Consider the following 19,126-nt stretch of genomic DNA (forward strand, 5'->3'; position numbering starts at 1 on the left):
GATTGTCATTATGAGGTATGACAGAGGTCTGCCTGCCACAGTGATGGCACACACAGGCGTGAGCAGTGGGCACATGAGGTGAAGGGAAGGACCTTGAATGGGACCCACTGTGCCCACCATGCCCACCATGCCCACCCCACGTGCCTTCTTCTTTAAAAAGCACTTCACTTGCAGCCTGCCTGGCTCAAGTCCACAGGGTCTGATGCGTTCCTCAGCTAAAGACCAAAATGCAGATCTGACTCCGGAGGGGGGAGGTTGACCCTCACACAGACCAGATCCCAGAGCTCAGGGAGACAGTGACGATTCCCCAACCAGAACATTTGTGAGAACAGGTTCCAGTTAAACCCGGTCAGCATGGCAGCTGGGCATGGTGGTGCGCACGCCTGTAACGCCAGCAACTCAGGAGGCTGAGGAAGGAGGTTTACAAGTTCAAAGCCAGGCTCAGCAACCTAGTAAGGCCCGAAACAACTTAGATGTTTCTGTGTTTGCACGTGAGCCGCTGGTGGTCACGAGCGCCCAGCTGCGCCCTGCATACACCACATGTTCTACAGCAATCTTACGAGAGGCAGGCTGTTGGTACTGCATTATTATTATGAAACCGAGGCTCAGAGGGGTTTCATGGTCTGTCCGAGGTCACACAGCAAGGGAGCGGCAGAGCCAGGCTTAGAACCCATTCGCTCAACCGCTATGACACACTGGCTGCTGCTGCTACTCATTTTGGTTTTCTTTTAAATGAGAAAACACATCTGTGCGTCCTAAACGCAGCTAGTTTGCAATTGTCCTACCATGTGGACTCCATGGGGAAGTAGATAACAGGAGGCATCCTTCCTGGGGAGACCGAGTCTGCAGAACTTACGCCTCCTGTGTGCATGAGCTGTTCTCCAGCCACCTCTGCGTTCACGTTCACTCGACAGCACCTGGGACCCAGCCGTGCCTTTGGGAGGAGGCTCTGTGACCCGCCCTGAAGCAGGCGAGAGCACGTGCTGGAGTTGCCATAGCAACCCCCATCTGGTCGGGATGCAGGAACCAGCTTCTGTCTCCAGACTATTGTGATTTGGAAGAGCCTCCTCTCCACCCATTCAACGGATACTGAAAAGCGTCATCCAGCAGGGACCAACTCAGACGCTTCCAGGACCCAGCGACCCAGCGGAAGGATGGAGTCAGCTCAGTGGATCCCTGGGGCACCCCATCTGTTCAGGCAGCCATAACTCAGGCCTGGCCTCGGGGTACTCTGCAGGAACATAAACTCCGTGTTATTTGAGGTCTTCACATTTGCCACATAGACACCAAAAAAAGTTGAGAACTGGATTTTTATGTGAAAACTTTCCATTTTTAAACATCTAGAACCAATTCAAAATTTGAGGTGGGGCCTCCGGGCACAGCTCCACAGGTGGTACCCTGCACTGCTTCGGGACAGCAGTTTCGTGTCAGTTGTCCTGCATGATGCTGTGCAGCTCACACATACAGTCCTGACTCCGTTCCTGCCTGACTTTTGGCTGACTCTTTGGCCATCTGTGCTTCCTTTCTTCCTTTCTTTTTTTTTTTTTTTTGGTGCTGGGAATTGGACCCCAGGTGCTCTATCACTAACATCCCCAGCCCTTTTTATTTTGAGACACGGTTTCATTACGTCCAGGGATGGCCCTGGACTCCTGTGCCAGCAGTCCTCCTGCCTCAGCCTCCGCCTCCTGGGTAGGGTGCCTCCACGCCCAGCAGAACAGGTGTACCTGACACCAAGTTCCCATCCCAGGTGAGCAGTGGGACGTGCCTCCCTCTGGTTGCGGGTGTTTGTTTAAAAAAGCACCTCGACACCTCTGTGTTCTTCACAAAGGGAAAACAGAAGGAAACCCAGCAAACTCCCTCCCACGACATCACATCGCCAAGGATTCACCGCACGTGCCCCTGTTGGCTCCTTTACGCAGGAGCGAAGTCCCATAGGCAGAGCCTCCACACCCCCGGGCAGGACCCTCACTGCCTCTGCAGCCTCCCAGGAGGCACAGTGGGCCTCCACTGTACCTGTGCTTGGGTGCACATGTTCAGCCACCTGCTCAGCAAGCCGCCTTAACGCTTCAGGGTTTACAGAAGAATCACTGCTCTGGCCTGAGCGCCCCGCAGGTGGCTTGATACACCCTCGGGGTGACATCAGACATGGGAACTGCTGGGGACACACCAAGGAGCAACGAAAGACACATAATGTCTGCTCGAGTTCTGCCCGAGTTACCATAAAGGGCCCCTCTCCTCCCTGCCCCCCCACCCCCGCAGGGCAGCTCTCCTGGACCGTCCCCAGCGGGGCAGAAGGAACAGCTCCCTCCGGGCTCCTCGGTGGGAAGGGTTCTCTCCCAGACTCTACCTGCCCTGGGGAGAGCCTGGTCCAGCCCGGCCGCCCCCTCCGCAGCCCTCCCAAGGTATCTCCAGACTCCTCAGAGACCATATGGGGGGCCGGGGGTGCAGGAGCAGGGCAGGTGCACAGGACAGTTGCCACTCAGGGCGGGGCGGGGGCTGGTCACCTCCAAGCCCAATTCCAGGATGAACTTTAACTTATTATGTCAGCAAAGACCCATTTCAAGGCCATGCGGACCTGACCCGGCCTGAGCAGGCCCAGGGTCTGTGTGGCTTGGGGAGCTGGGTGGGGGCCTGCTGGTCCCTGCAGGTGGGACCTCCAGGGAGACCCGCCCCAGCCATTTGCTTGAGCTTCTCCCATGGCGAGGCCCAGCCCAGGGACGGGGTGAGAAGGGAGCCTCTTTGCCAAAACCTGACCCATCTTCGATCCTCTTCTGGGGTGTCCTCAAGAGCCTGGACGCTCCCAGGAGAGGCCGCTGCCTCGAGGGACCTCCTTGGGCCCCTCAGAGTGGCAGGAAGGTGACACCACCCTGCAGGGGCGTAGGCAGTAGTGGGGGGAGCCATTGGAGGGGCGAGGGGTGAGTTCTGGTCCGTGGCCACAGCGCACCGCCACAACTGTGCCCCCGACATGTCAGATCATCCTGTGCCTGGCCCGGGGACAGGGCCTGACCTGGCACAGCAGGCCCAGCCCCCTCTGGAGCCCTGGGTGGCGCCTGGCTGCCTTCCCAGCTCTGGACACTCCCAGTGTCCCCCTTCACGTGGCTGTCCCTTTTCTCTCGTGGGTCTCCAGATCCCTTCTCATTCCTGCCGTGGGACTGAAGGGCCAGCCCCCCTCCAAGATGAACTTTGACTTATTATAGCAGCAAGATCCATTTCAAGGTCACATGCACAGGCCCTAGGACTCTAGTCAGCCACTTTACTGGGTGGGAATGATCTTCTAGAAGAAGCAGGTCAGAACGGAGCTCTGAGCCACTTTTCAAAAGACCACTCTGGGGTGGGGGTCACCTCCTGCCCTTGAACCTGGGGACACAGGACCACTGTCCCAGGGGAGAGGGAAGTACAGTGGGGATAGGGCCACACAGACTAGGGGGGGCACACAGCCTCCACCTGGTCCTCTTGGCACACTCTGGGGGACACTGGGGCTATGTAAGAAGTCCCTAGCCCTCAGGCCCAAGCCAGACGGGCCACAGATGGGCTCTGACCCACAGCCCCTCCCTTCAGCCAGTGGATACCAGCTGGCTGCAGCCCCCAGCCCCAGAGGGGGCTTGGACGTGTGGGCGGGTGGTCTGCCCACCTCTCTCCCTGTCCCCAAACCAAGGGCAAAATCAAACGCTTGCTGCTACACAGGGTGGTTTTTGGGAGGTGGTGTTCTACCCAGCAGGGGACAGCCAGGTCCCAGCTCAGCAGCTGCCAAGTGACCGAGACCCCGCACACGGACCCAGGCTCCACGGGGCCAGAGACCCCACACCCAGGAGCAGGTGGGCAGCTCCAGGCACCTGCGAGAGGCACCGGGGACAAGACCAGGGGGCGCCTCTCTGGCTTTGAGGAGCCCCCGACCTCTTCAGCAAGACCCATGCTGTAGCTGTCCTTGACACAGGATCCAGCGGCTGCAGACTGGCCACCCGGCGCTCACCTCTGCAAACCGTCCAGGGGCCAGTGTCCACCCCGCCACCACCCCAGCCCTCCACTCCTCACTCCCAGGTGCCCAGCCCAGGTGCCCCTACACAGGGAGGCTCCTGACCTCCGGCCCCAAGCAGGGTCCTGCCACCTTCCCACAGGACCAGCCTTTCCACGGCGGGGACTTCTCCACGGCGGGGACAGCCGCCTGCTGGGCTTGGCCTCCCTCAGGGCAGGCACTGTGTGCACTTGCTGCTGGCCGCCCACCGGCCAGGGCTGACGCAGAGTGGGTGTTCCAGAACCTCTGTGCGCCACCTCTGGTCCTGCTCACAGGAGGAGGCTGCTGGAGGCAGAGCAGCCCCCTCCTGCTCGGCCTGCCCGGACCCCAGCCGCCTCTGCAACCCCCAAAGAGGTGACAGAAGCAGGTGCCTGAGCCTGGGCCCTTGTCCCCTTGTGGGACGGAGGCCTCCCATGGGCTTCCGAATCCCCCGGGGACCCTCACCCACCGCCAGGGACACACCCAGTCCGTGTCCATGCCCTGGCTATTTGGCAGCACCCATTTCTATGCTTGTTGAGAATTAAATAAGCTACTAAACTCGAACGTGTCCAGCCCCAGTAGATCCCTGGATGCCTATTAAATCCCATATGACAGCCGTCAGCCTCGTTTCCCCACATCCTTCACTATACATTGTAGCTGAACACAGGTGGCAGCTGTCACCCATCCACACACGCACACGGGCAGCAGTTTGGCTGATATCACCCTGCGGTGTTTCCTCTCCCCCTCCTCCTCCCTCCCAGCCCTTAGTCCCCCTCCTTCACTCCACCAATCTCCATTCCATTTCACGAACCCCCCACCCCCAACTTCCTATTCCTTTTCCTCTCGAGCTTCCACAGACAAGAGGAAACATGACTGACTCTTGACCCTCTGAGTTTGGCTTATTTCACATGATGGTCTCGAGTTCCATCCATTTTCCTGCAAATGACTTAATTTCATTTTTCTTTATGGCTGGTGAGACTCCATTGTGTGTTTATACCACGTTTTCTGTATCCATTCGCCCACTGATGGCCACCCACCCACTGATGGCCACCGGGGCTGGCTGCACAGCTTGGCTGTTGTGAGTGTGCTGCGGTAAACACGGCTGTGCACGTGTCGCTATCCTACGCTGACTCTACTTCTTTGGGATAAAGGCTGAGGTCGCCCTTGTTTTCACGGTAAAGAGACGGTAAGACAAATCGGAAAATGGAACTCTTTTTGAAAAACACAACGCATTTATTTCTGTAAACTGAGTGCGGGGGGCGTCTTCACAACCCCCGTCCAGTACAGTTTTCTTCCCCAAAACGAAAAGAGCAAGGAAAGAAGGAAAAGGAGCTACGGTATAAAATGTGCCCATGAAGAACCAAGCCAGAGCCATCCTGAAGCTGTGGGGTGGACCTAGGACGCCAACAGCCTTCCTGGAGGCGGTGGGCGGGCCCTGGGCGGCACCCCAGCCAGGCTGCAGAGCAGGCTCTCCCCGGTCCCCAGGTCCCCGTGCTGCACTCCGGGCCTCTCTCCCTGAGTCCTGGTCACTCTGGGAGCCCCGGATAGCTCCCTCCCTGGACTCAGACCTTTCCCATGCCGTGAAGGCATTTGAGTCAAAAGAGTGGGACCAGGTAGGGTCAGACCACATGGCAAAGTCACCGCCAGGCAAGTTTTAAGGCAAATTTTATCACTTCTAGTTCGGTCCGAGCCAGACCTAAACTCCTCTCCGTGAGACTCTGGATGGTGGTGGGATGAGGGCCCAGCGCATGTCCCAGGAGCCTGAGCCCGCGGATGGCGAAGGAGTATGCTCGTGAAGGCTGCGGTCGGCCCAGGCACGGCGGCCAGCTGGGTGGCAAGCAGGAGCCACCAAGGCAAACCAAGACGGTGCCCGCCAGGGAGCGGGGGAGGGACACCGGGGAGGGGGCCACTGCGGGCACTCCTCAGGTCTGATGACCTGCGTGACCTTTCTCAAAATGGTCTTTCTTTAGAAGGAGAAAGAGGGGAAACAAGAAAAAGAAAATCGAAGACGGAATGATCCATGAGCTCCATGAGGACACGGGGCGGGGGGGCGGGCGGGGGCTCGGCGGGCTGGGGCGGTGGGCTGGGGCGGCGGGCGGGGGCTCGCATCCTTCTCCTCTCCTGGCGGGCGGTGGGGGGGGTGAGGCCGCCGTCCCCTCCCCGGCAGCAGGCGGGTGGCTTTGGCAGGGGCGGGGCGGGCAGGGCTACTCGGCCTGGGCGTCGTAGTTGGCGCCCCCCGCCTTCTTCAGCTCGCTCTTGATGAAATCTTCCTCCAGCTCCTTCCGATCGCTGATCACAAACTCTTTTGCAAAATTCTGCAGAGACAGGTAAAAACACAGAGCTCGGGTCAGGTGCCGAGCTGGAAGTTTGCCCCAGGGTGGCTCACAGGGGACCAGAGAGGGACGCCGAGGCAGAATCCTGCACCGGAGGTCAGAGAAGGGTAAGTAGGGGTGCTGCGTCCCCCTGGACCACGGAGCTGGGCCACACGGGTGTGACTTCAGGCTCTGTCACTCCTGGCTGTGTCCCCCTGGGCAAGTCCCTTCAACTCTGCGAGTGGCCTTCCTCATCTGCACAGACCCAGCTGCTCAGGGGGTGACGGGTGAGGCGGGCAAGGCGGGCGGTGCTGCCAACGGCCAGCACCAGGCTCCCCAAGAGAAGGAAGGGACGAAGAAGAGAAAAGGGGACGCGCTGGTCTGTGGCTGCTGCCCCTCTCCTTGAGTCAGTGCCCTCTAGGTGACATCAGCATCATGCTGCCTCGTACCAGGCTGGGAAGAGGCCGGCACGGCTGGCTCTCAAAAGCTGGCTTTGGCCACTGTGAGTCACAGTGACACAGGGGCTGGTGATCCCAGTCTGGGTGTCCAACCTGCAGCCACATGCAGTTCCTTGAGGGCAGCAGCTTTGTTTGCATTCATTCAACAAACATAAGGCCAAGCCACAGGGCCTGGGGACAAAGGGTACAGTCACCCTGGCCCCTGGCCTGGCACATGTGAAGCACTCAGAGATGCTCTTGATGTGAACAGGTGAAGCCAGGATTCTGTCCTACCAGGTAACCCCGAGCCCTGCAGACACACAGCTTATTCTATATGTGGATCCTAAGACTTCAGTGGCCATAGGAAACCTCAGGACACTGATAGAGGACTACAGAGAAAGCCACCAAAAATACAAATAAGTCCACAGGTCAGAAAATCACCCAGATAAAACTGTTTGTAAGGAATGAAGGTAGTTAGGTGTGGTGGTACCTGGGATCCCAGAGACTCAGGAGGCTGAGGCAGGAGGACTACAAGTTCAAGAACAGCGTCAGCCACTTAGCAAGGCTCTAACAGACTTAGTGAGACCCTGTCTCAAAATAAAAAAAGAAACAACGTAAACAGTGGCCAGCAGCATTACTGGGCACTGTGTGTGATGTGCTGTGTGTGGTGCGCTGTGCGGAGGCCGAGGTTGACCCCCACCACCAATGCGATTCTCAAACCCCGACGTGACCCAGCAGAGGGGCCCAGGAGTCCTGTCCTGAAGAAGCGAAAGCGCACGGCCGCAGGAACACTTGTACCCAGACGTGCACAGCCCGGGAGTGGACAACCGGGTGCCCGCAGGAGACGCAAAACATGCCTGTCCACACGGAGGAGCGTCACTCAGCCACAGAACGGAACAAAGCCCAGCCCATCGCAAGGCAGCTGAGCCCAGAACACACGCTGTCACCCAGTGACACACCAGTGGGCGAGGCCACCTACTGTCCGGTTCCCTTCACGTGCCCTGTCCAAAACAGGTGAATCCACGGAGACAGAAAGCAGTCGGTGGTGATCAGGGGCTGGAGGTGGGGACAGGAAATGACAGAAATGTTCTAAAACTGGATGGAGCCGCACAAGTCTGAGATTCACTGAGTCACTGAATTACACAAAAGCACACGCTGATTTGGTGATACATAAATTAAAGCTGTTTTAAAGAGATGATCGATATGATCGATGCCATTTTAAAAAATATCCTTTGCAGGGATCAATATTGTTTCCATTTAAGGGCCGAAAACCAAGGCTGAAGGCTGCACCCCTTGCTGGGGTCACAGAGCCGGAGGGTCTGCTGGGTACAGAGCGGCCAGCTCCTCTGGGTGGTGGAGGCAGCTGGGAACAGGACGGGGCTGCACGTTTCAAAACGGTTAATTTTATGACAAGTGAACCTCATGTCAATTAAAAAACAAAACACTGCCATCCCCAGAAGACCAGCCAGGAGAACCCCCAAGTTTTACAGCTTACAGACCAACCACGTGCCCAGCAGAGCCTCCGGGAGCACCCACAGGGAGGGAGGGGCGGTCAGTGTTTGCCGACAGGTGCCAGCCACAACCCCACACCTCCGCCACCTGACCTCCCTGTTAGCCTTTTACGGTTTTAAGATAAGGGTCAGGGGCTGAGCCAAGACTCACCCTACCCACACAGAACTTCCTGTATACCTTTCCTTTCCCTCCCACCAAAAGCTGCTACGTGTGCATCTGTGACCAGCAGGAGAGAAGGCAAGGGGGCCTGCGGGCCAGGAAGGACACTGAGAGCCTCTTCCCCACCAGCCCGGCTCAGGGAGGGGCAGCCCACCCCCTCCAGCCACGGCCACAGGAGGTTCAAAGTTCCCCTCCTGGAGATAGCCACGTATCTCAAGACTAGGAGCGCTGGGTGTTTGCGGCAGTTAACTATTAAGAGACTTAGATTAGGGAGGAATAAGGTCTAAGAAATCTATAAAGTGAAACGGGCTTGGAGCTGTGCCCGGCTCCCCCTGAAACCCCAGCGCAGGGAAACCAGGTCGCGACCACAGTGAGCAGCAAACAGCAGCGGGGTCTAGAAGAACTGAATAACAATAAGTGTAAAGGAACAAAATTCCCTTTTAAAAAACCACCAAGTCCCAAGACCACAACACAGAAAGCAACCCAAGCCCCGTAGCCAGAAAAACAGGTTTAAATATAAAAGATTAAAAAAAAAAAACAGGTTCCAAGTTACACAAGCAAAAGGGCGTAGGAAGCAACCCTGTGCTCTGAAAGCCCCAGGGCCACGCTGTCCTCTCCACAGAGAACAGGGGGCGATTCAGAGGCCCAGCAAATCCTCCAGGGCCCGGACCAAGGAGGGCCCCAGCGTCCCCTGCTCTCGGATCTCTTGTCCTCAGGGAAACAGCAGAGTGAGGCCATGGGAGAGAGAGTCCAGCCAGGGACGGTGACGGTGACGGTGACGGTGACTGTCTGTAATCCCAGCAGCTTGGGCGGCTGAGGCAGGAGGATTGCAGGTTCAGGACCAGCCTCGTAATTTGGCAAGATGCTGTCTCAAAATAAAAAGGATTGGGGCTGGGGCTCGGAGGCTAAGTACCCCAGTTTCAGTCCCCAGTACAAAAAATATATAAATAAATAGATAGAAAGAAAGACAGGGGGTGGCCTTGCTCTGCTGAGCGTTTTCTAAAGACCATGCCGGGCATTTGGACGCCTCTGAGGCAAGGGCTGTGTCCATGGCCAAGGTCCCAGGGAAACGGAATTCTCTTTGGGGGAGTTCGGCAGCCCTGCCTCAGGGGAGACCTGCCAACCCTGTTCACACCTGAGCTGGTCAGCACAGCAGCCCAGCTGGGCTGACCCATCTGGGCCTGCTCCCCTGTCACGGGGCAGGACCCAGGGCCCACTGCAGCCCACGCTGCTCTGACGCTGGGTCCAGGAAAGGTGCCTGCAGCTGACCAGAGAGGGATAGGCTTCCTCCACATCCCCCGTCTCGACAGCAGCACAGACAGCAGGGCAGGAAGGGGACCGGGGCGCCGCGTGGCGCTCCCATGCGGCTGGTGGACGGCCCTGCCCGCCTCCCCTCCTTCCACCTGAGTCCACTCCCCTCCCGTACCCTCCAGCTGCCCCCGTCTCTGTGAACTGCCCACCCCTTCCCACCCTTTGTGCCCCGCAGTGACCTCAGCACCTTTCAACCAAGGTGTCTCCATCTTGATCCACCACCCTCAGGATTGGCTCCCACTGTCACCTAGTGCACAGTCCAGCCACACACAGGGACAAGCAGGCCAGAGGCGCCCGGAAGGAAGAGCATTTGGCTCCCAACACAGCCTAGGAGCCAGGCCCAGATGCGGCGCCTGCTCCTCTTCCTCCCACAGGGCGCAGGCCTCTCCTGCCCAGGAGGCTCACGGCCCCAAGGTGGACAAGGCAGACTCAGTGCTTCCCGCTCATGGGTGGCTCTGGACATTGTCTTCAATGTGTCTGATGGAGGCACCGACCTCAGAACCCCGCCACCTCCGCTCCCACCAGCCGCTCAGCCGCGCCTGGACGAGGACTCAGAGAGGGGTGGCCAACGCCCAGGGAGTGGGCTGATCAGTGCGTTTCCAAAATGAAGCAGAAGCTGAGAGGCGACAGCGCAGGGCGGACGAGCCTCACGGAGACCAGAGGGGCCTGACAGAGACCAGAGGGGCCTCACGGAGACCAGAGGGGCCTGACGGAGACCAGAGGGGCCTCAAGGAGACCAGAGGGGCCTGACAGAGACCAGAGGGGCCTGACAGAGACCAGAGGGGCCTCACGGAGACCAGAGGGGCCTGACGGAGACCAGAGGGGCCTGATAGAGACCAGAGGGGCCTCACGGAGACCAGAGGGGCCTGATAGAGACCAGAGGGGCCTCACGGAGACCAGAGGGGCCTCACGGAGACCAGAGGGGCCTGATAGAGACCAGAGGGGCCTCACGGAGACCAGAGGGGCCTCACGGAGACCAGAGGGGCCTGACGGAGATCAGAGGGGCCTCACGGAGACCAGAGGGGCCTCACAGAGACCAGAGGGGCCTGATAGAGACCAGAGGGCCTCACGGAGACCAGAGGGGCCTGACGGAGACCAGAGGGGCCTCACGGAGACCAGAGGGGCCTGACAGAGACTAGAGGGGCCTGACGGAGACCAGAGGAGCCTGATAGAGACCAGAGGAGCCTGACGGAGACCAGAGGGGCCTCACGGAGACCAGAGGACCCTGACAGAGACCAGAGGGGCCTCATGGAGACCAGAGGAGCCTGATGGAGACCAGAGGAGCCTCATGGAGACCAGAGGAGCCTCATGGAGACCAGAGGACCCTGACAGAGACCAGAGGAGCCTGACGGAGACCAGAGGGGCCTCACGGAGACCAGAGGGGCCTCACAGAGACAGAGGTGCCTGTAGGGAGCCTCGGGCCTGTGCCTTGGCCGGAAACCACAGAGGACATGTCTGGCAACACGGCCACCTCTGGCCACGCTCACACCTGCTCACACATGGCCACTGTCCCCGGCACCCTCAACCTGCCACCAAACAGCTGTGGGGCCAGAGGCAGGTGGGGAGAACCAGAACAAGTCCTTATTCAGCAGGACGTTGGTGTCTAGAGCATTGAAGACACACAGGGGACTTAAATGTCCTGGTGACCACAATGAAAAATGTGGAAAAGAAACAGGGGGCACTGAGTTTAATGGCATTGTACCTGACCCGGTGCAGCCAAAATGTCCTCATTTCAACACGTGACCAATGTGTGACATCACCGATCGTGACAGCCAGGTGTAGGCTGGACACGAGGAGCGGGAGGCACAGCAGCACGGGGAAGGGCCTCTCACCCCTGAGCGTGGAGCTGGCGGGACTGGGCAGGCAGGGGCTGGCGGGCCTGAGGGCCCAGGGGGCTGGGAGTGGCGGCGGCTTCCTCTGGGTGGCTCTTCACAAGAGAAATTAGAAATATGCAAATCCACCGAGCCTCGCACCTGCGATGTGTGCAATTTCCTCTCGGTAAATGCATGTTGGTCAACGAGAAGAGAGAGGGAGCCCAAAGACACAGCAACTGCACGGCAGGGGCCCTGGGCACGAGCCCCAGGAGCCAGGCCTGTTCTCTCCTCTGCCATCCACTGTGCTCCGGATGTCCAACTGCCCCTCTCCTGCCCACATCATGGCCGCAGGGCGGCCCACAGGACCTGTCTGGCGCACTGCCTCTGTGGCCTGGGAGGACTGTCCTTGTTTTGCCCAGGAGCACTGTGACCCTCTCCTGCAGTTTCTAGTCAGTTTCTTTTTACCACAGGGACTTTTCCAAGGAGGAAGGGCCTCTGGCTAAGCATGACTCACCAGCTTAGGCCTCCATCAAAATGGTTTGGAAGCACGGACTGCCACACTGGGGCAAGTTTGTCCCCACCAGGGACATACATGCTCAAACCTCAAAGTGACAAAACAGACCTCGGGCTCCTTTCCTGCGGAAGGAAGGTGATCTGGCAGAGGACCCGGGTTAGGCAGCAGGGCTCCGTGCCACGCACGCCGAGCATCTATTTGCAAGACTGTTTGAAACAGGGCGCAAATATTTTCCTCTGCTGGGTTTTAAATCATCCCATTGTTAAAGGGCTCCCGACTGCTGGGCTCAAACCCAGCCTTAGTCCTGAAGTGTGCTGAGCTGGGGGGCTTTGGACCAATACAAACAGGGACGGCTGTCCCTGCAGCCTGGCCCTCCCCAGGGACTTGACCTTCCCAGTCCTCAGTCTCCTCGTCTGTAAATGGGGACAGTGATGGCGCTTGCCCCCAGGGCCGTGTGAGGGCCTGAGGACTGTGCCCAGGACTGCGCACTGGTCAAGTGTGGAGTACACAGCAGGTGTCCCATGAGGCCTGGCGAGCCAGCGCCACCCTCCAGTCTGCAGGGACCTGGAGATAACAGAAGTTCTCCCAACTGCTCGGAGCGAGGCCCAGGCAGCACGGTCTCCTCTCTCTCCTGGCCTCCTCTCTCTCCACCCCGACACCTGCTGTTTAACAGGGCAGTCCCCAGAGCTCCTCCGCAGGCCGGGGCAGTGATGCTGGCTTCTCCCACCCTGGTGGAGAGAGAATCCAGCTGCAAACCCAAAGCTGGGCCCAGGGCACAGATGGGAGAACAGGGAGGAACCCGCCAGGGCCCCTGCTGGGTCTTCCCCTCTGCACCCGTGGGCCCTGGGGCCTCCTGAGCAGTGGGCAGGGCCTGGGGTAGGGAAGTTCTGGGAGGAGAGGGGGCGCAGGGGTCTCTGAGGTGTCAGGAGCGCAGGCGAGGAGAGTGGTCCTCACCCCACCCGAGGGCAGTGAGAGCTCACAGGTCACTCTCCCCCAAACCCATCCACGGAGCAGCTCCCGCCTGCGGGCCTCTGGCCCCCTTTAATGCCTACACCCTCCAGAGATCGTCAGAATCGAGCCACGGTCGGTCGTCTCCGAGACGGGAAACGAGAAGCAAGGGCTCTGGTGCTCTGAAGGAAGCCTTCAGTGGCCGTGGGCCCCGGTGTCCATCTCTGTTAAAGGCAAGAGCCAGATGAAAGGGCCGGCCAGCCTTTCCCCAAGCCCCTGGACACGTGGACAAGTGTCCACCATGGACCCCAGGATCCAAGGGGCAGCGGGGGGGCTGAGGTAGGACAGTCAGCTCTGGGGTCAGAGCACAGCCCTCAAGCTAAGGCTGTGAGTGGCTCCAGCCCAGCCCTCGCAAAGGAAGTGCAGGAAAGGACTCTCGCCGCAGAGCACGAGGGGGCAGGAGGCACAGAGGCACACGCTGCCCACCGTTCACGCCTTCTCCCCCAGCGGGGAAGACGAACGACTGCCGAGGCCCTGGCGTGCCCAAGAAAGGCCGTGGGTCCCTGGCCTCCACCTCCTGCCAGGGAAAGGCCGACCTCCCAGGAGCAGAGCCCAGAAAGTGCACAGTGTCCCGCCCCCGCGCCCCACGCCACCCACCTCCCCTGTTCTAAAGTGCCCTGGTGACTGGCTGAGGCCTTTAGTCCCGACCAGCACGGTGTCGTTTACTGAGAAAGAGCAGGTTCTTGATCAGCATGAGTCACCACAGATGAGGGGGAAACAGATCAGAATGGCACGGACCAGCATGGACAGATCTGGGGACAAAGGCACCCGCGTGGCCCTGATGGCTCAGAGGGACATGCCCCTGCTGCACTAGGGAGGGAGAAAAAGACAGAACAAGGTACAGGTCACACTTTGAGGGCACAGGGCAAGATCAGCGAAGGGCGGCAGGCAGGTGTGACACCCCCTGAGCAGGGCACCCCGAGCCTCTGGGCAGCTGCCTGAACCCAGCCCTCGGCTTTCCTGAAGCCAGATGTCCACAGAAGCCGGACTCCACCTGGCCACGGCTGTACTCCTTCACCTGGCACACGGGCGGCGGAAGGGCCAGAAGCAGGCTCCACGCCCTCCTCCTGTGCCCACGGCAGGGAGCACAGGTCAGTCCTGCCACGTAACCCACAGGGTCCAGACCTGGCCTCAGGACCCTTCCTACCCCAGTTGGAGCTCCAAAGAGCCCCCGCCTGCTGCTCAGTTGATGATCTGGAGACTAAGTCCAGTTTGGTCTCCAACTCCTGCCCACTACCGTTTCTTATTCCTTAGCCACACCCACATTTGGGAATTTCTCCCAAATCACTGAACAGAATTTTTTTAAATGTCAACACATATCCTCAAAGATGTTCACCGTCTGCCAGTGAATGACAGGCTGTTTCCAATGTCAACACCACCTGAGTAGACAGGTGACCATCTTCGTACACACCAGGCACGCGCCACCATGGGTAGAGTCACATCCCACTACGGAGACCGGAGGCCGGGGCAGAGCATCGGCACCGCCCAGGCCAAGGTCCTCATGGGAGGAGCGCACCCACCCTTCCAGGGCACAGGGTGGGTGCTGCGCTGCGTCCACTCACACGACCCGGGTGGGCCACCAAGACCAGGCACTAAGCACCTGCGCAGCGTCGGGTAGGGGAGGGACAGCCTCTGCCGTGACAAGAACAACCCGTGGCCGGGGCCCCGCAACAACGAGCAGAGACCCTGGGGGTCCTTTAGTGCGTCCGTTTGAGCGTTTCTAAAACCCAGAGTCCCCCCAGTTCTGCAAATACACACAGATATGAAGCCCAGAGTCCTGGGAGAGGAGCAGCGCAGGAGGCCTAGCGGCCGGGCTGTTCCAGAAGGGAGGTCCAGGGACAGCCGATGACCAGAGGAGGACCCAAGTGTGCGCCGGGAAGGGGACGGGGAAAAGCCCCACGGAGGACGGAGGACGGAGGACGGAGGACGGAGGACGGAGGACGGAGGACGGAGTCTTCGCCATGTGGCGCTGCACACTCGGGTGCCCGGATGTGGGGCAAGGCCTGGCTCTGCTCCCGTGCTCCTCGCTAGGTGTGCGCCACTGGACAGTGTCAGGAGGCCAGCTGTTGCTGTGTGACACGGCCAGCCCCACTTCAGGCGGGCAGCGCAGGGGCTGCAGTGGGCAAGGGGCGGCCTGGCCGCAACCCCCCGGGCAGCACTTTGCTGTCTAAAGCCACGGGATGTGGGTTTGGGGTCCATCTGGGCATGCTCTCTGGGGGGACATTTCCTGGGCCTCCCACTGTCCTCCCAACAAGCCCTGTTCCCCGCCATCCAGCCCCACCTGGGCACTCCCCTGGCCCCAGGGCTGGTCCTCTCCCCTTTCCATCTGTGCCCTGGGGGGACTGCCAGCACCGAGCCCCCAGTGACAAGGCCAGCGCCGGGCCCTCTGTTCAGGGCTGCCCGCGCTCCCTGCCTCCAGTCAGCCAGTTTGTGTTTGAAGACAACCTACGGGGCAAGGAGACGCCCTGCCTGCGCCCAGGCCCCAGGAGAGGCCCACAAAGGACACGGGCCTTTCCAGGGACTGGCCTGAGGGAGCACAACAGCCCGGGTGACAACAAACAGCTGAGCCCTGTGGGAGCAGAGAAGAGCCCGACGTCCCAGGAGCCGGCAGCTCTGGGGCCCTGCGCGGAGCAGCTGCCGGGGTGGCGGAGGGTGTGGGCACCCGCTGCCCTGCAGCTCGACCTCCGCTTCCCGGAACGAAAGCAGAGCCTCGGGAAACTCCAGCCAAATAGAGCAACTCAGCAAAAAGAGGAGCCGCTGAGCTTCTCTGCTTCCGTGAGAGAGGCACAGAGAGGCCACGGGAGCAGATTCAGGGCCTCATTTGCTGGGCCTCCCGTGCCCGCCGCGGCACCCTGCAGGCGCTCAGAGTGCTGTGGGATAAAGCAGCCAGGGCTCCTGCCCCGGGGGTCACTGTCTAGTCAGGCACTTAATTAGAATCCCTGGAATCCTAACCACAATAGAAACAGTCCAGGATGGTCAGTTCTGTACCAGTCAAGGCTGGCGGGGGAGCAGGGCAAGAGTCGGGGTTTTAAGGGACGAATAGGAGTTCACCAGGCCCCCAAATGGAGAGACTCTTGTCACAGCCACTATCTTCCTCTAACCCCCTCCATGAAAATTCACATTCTTTGTTCCTAAGTGAGAACACAGAGATTCCAGAGATAGGATTACTCAAACAAGGGTCCTGAGGCCACAGGTCAGTCAATGGAGCTAAAATATCAAAAAAGTTAAACAGTGAGCCACCAAGTTCAATTTCCAGTTTTAAAATGTCTCACTTTTACAAAAGATCAAGAACTTGTCGCCTGAAATCAGACGTCAAAGGTCTGTTTCTACAGGACTTCTCAGAGCCTTGAACTTGCCGATAAAACCCGAGCCTGCGAGACAAGAGTTCCTGCAGCGCACGCCCTTGGCCTTGGAAGGGTTTTCTTGGTGAAGGAGCGCTGTGGGGACTGGCACTGCTGAGGTGACGCTGCTGGACTGTGCTGGGGCAAGAGGGTCTGGGTCCCGGCACTGGGACTGGACTTCCTTACTCCACCTCCCGGGCCTCGAGTTCCTCACCTGCAAGACGGGAAGACGGAGCCTGGCCTTGTGCAGGACGAGCGACAGGGTAGGCGGAAAGGCTCTGAGTGGAGGCCACAGGACACGATAAGCCACTGTTGCTAATGTTATCGCCACGCTGGGACACGGGAGGCCTGGAGGGGAGGCTGGGTCATCTGACCACGGGTGAGTGGGAGGATCCTGGACAAAGCCTGTCCTGCGCAGGATCAGAAGCAGCAGAGCAGACCCTGGCCTGCAGCTCGCACCCCATCCCCATAGCCTGTCCCTCACGCCTGTCCCTGCCGCCTGCACCCCTGGGGTGGGGGAAGCGGCCTCCGTCCTCCTCGAGCCGATCTCACCCAGGGAGACTGGGCTCAGGAATGAGCACGTGTTCAAAATAAATAAAAGGCGCCCATGTCAGGCCAGGTGGCCAGACAGGCATGATCACCGCGAGCAGGCGGCTCAGCTCTTGCGGCCCGGCAGGCATTGGGCAGGCCCCACCAGTGGCCACCGCATGGTCCCAGGGTCCGGCAGCCCCAGAACAATGGGGCGGGAGTGTTGCCCTGGGCACCGCTGGGCCCTTGTTTGCAGCAGATGGCACTGGAAGCAGTCGTGCATGCTGTCCAGCCAGCCGTTCCCAGGACTCGCGCCCAGCGTCCCTGGCCGGCCCAGCTCTCCCACGGACTCTGCTCCCGTGGCCTTGGGGAGCTGCCTGGCTCGGTCCTGTCTTCCCGGCTGTAGGTGTGTCTCGGCCAGCGGCCCGGGTGGGACTCTGGAATTCTAATCCGGCCCCAGCTCTGCCGAGTGTCCAGTGTCGCCTTGGGTCCTACCACTGCTCTGGGCCTTGGTTTCCCCAGGTGCTGATGTCACTGTGTGGTGGCCACAGAGGGAGGAGGGCCTGCCTGGAGTCGGCACTGCTGGATGGGGCAGGGCCAGGCCCTTCCTGTGTCGCTGAGGCTGAGACTGTGTTGCAAACCCTTGGCAAGACACTGGGCAGTATGGGTGACAAATAGGACACCTAGCCCGGGGCTCAACACACGCAGCCACCTCTCCTGCGGAGACGGTCACAGTGCAGAATCACCTCCTGCCCAGCCCCCTCCCTGTGGGGTCTACATGGGAAAACCCAGAATGAGAGCTGCTGCTCCAGGTGTCCAGCCCCGTCCAGAGCGCTGACCTCCATCTGCCTGTTTAACCCCCACCGTGACTCCAAGAGGCAGCTACCATCTCACGCCTGCTTCTGACTAAGTGACTGAGGCTCAGAGAGGGCAAGCCACGTGTCTGAGGCCACACTGTAAGTGATGAGGCCCAAACATGAACCCAGGCCATCGGGCTTGAAGTTCTCCCCCAGGCCACTGCGCCACACTGCCTCTCTGCCAACGCGAAGCGAGGTCCCGTTAGAGGGACAGTGCCTCTGAAAACAAACTAGCACATTTGAGAAGAGAAAATCGCTCGGAATGGTTCAGAATAGACCCGAGCACAGCAGGTCAACCCATTCGGCTCCTCGATTTACAAATGGGGACCTGAGGCTTGGGCAGGAGGGACAACCACAGCCAGACAGGCAGTGGCCCAGAGACCTGCCCTCGACTCCAGCAACCCCAACCAGGGCCCAGCTTTGCACACAGCACAGCGGTGTGGCATCAGGCTTTGCTGCGGTTAAGGTTCGTCACCATCTTGCGCCACAGGGGAGAGACCCACCCCAGACCCAGATCCATCTGGAAGGACCCTCAGAGAGCATCCGAGTCCCTGTTAAATAAGCAGAGGGGCGTGTGACACCAGCCAGTCCCGGCACGAGTTTACTAAGTGTGGAAAGAACCATTACAGCCACCCAGGGTCCCCTTGATGACTGGAGCATAAAAGGGAAGCCTCCTACAGCTCAGGCTGCCCTTGGACTTTCACCCTCTTCCGGGCAGCTGGGTGCCAGGCACAGCCCCGGAGCCTCGGCTCAGATAACTGACATTTGAAAATGCGGAACTGAGACATGCAGTGACAGTGGCCACCGCTGTAGCTCAGGGCAGCCTCCTGGCTGCTCGGAGCCATCACCCCTGCCTGGGCGGTCACCCTGCCTCTCCTGCTGCCTGCATCCCTGTGAACAGCAGGGTCACACGGGGCTGCCTATCACGAACCCCGTCTCCCAGCCCCACAGGTTGCCCGTGACGCCAGCTGGGCCAATGGGGTCCTCTTAAGGCACTGACTGGCACCCAGGGAGGACCCCCATCCTGCCCTGGAAGGGCGGCCCCAGTGGGATGGTTCTCCTGCTAGGCCCAGCCTGCTGGTCGACCCAGAGGAAACCAGACCTAAGGGAAGACAGGGAACAAGGGGCTCCTGCCACACCCCCAGCCGAGCCCTGCCTCCCGGGTCCTGGACCCAGGCAGCTCCCCTTTCTGCTTCAACTTCTTTGAGGTCACAAATGTAAGAATCATCACTCCTGGCCCACGGGAAGGTTCCCACCAGAGACTCAAGCCCCGGGGTCAACCTGGGTCGCTGCCCACTTAACCAAGGGACAGGAGTCCGGGTTCAGCGGAGGCTCTGCAGAG

The 19,126-nt window shown here is 59.9% G+C and overlaps 1 protein-coding gene across 1 annotated transcript in view; it reads right to left on the reverse strand.

Moving 5' to 3' along the window:
* Nucleotides 1-5,201: 5,201 nt before the first annotated feature.
* The window catches only part of Cotl1 (coactosin like F-actin binding protein 1), a 33,248-nt gene continuing 19,323 nt past the window's right edge, over nucleotides 5,202-19,126 (reverse strand). Inside the window, exon 4 of the mRNA XM_027933275.3 lies at nucleotides 5,202-6,306. Within this exon, the coding sequence (XP_027789076.1) occupies nucleotides 6,196-6,306 (111 nt within the window). The 3' untranslated portion in view covers nucleotides 5,202-6,195. The remainder of the gene's footprint in view (nucleotides 6,307-19,126) is intronic.

This window comes from Marmota flaviventris, chromosome 18, assembly GCF_047511675.1.
Source record: "Marmota flaviventris isolate mMarFla1 chromosome 18, mMarFla1.hap1, whole genome shotgun sequence".
Lineage (NCBI taxonomy): Eukaryota > Metazoa > Chordata > Mammalia > Rodentia > Sciuridae > Marmota > Marmota flaviventris.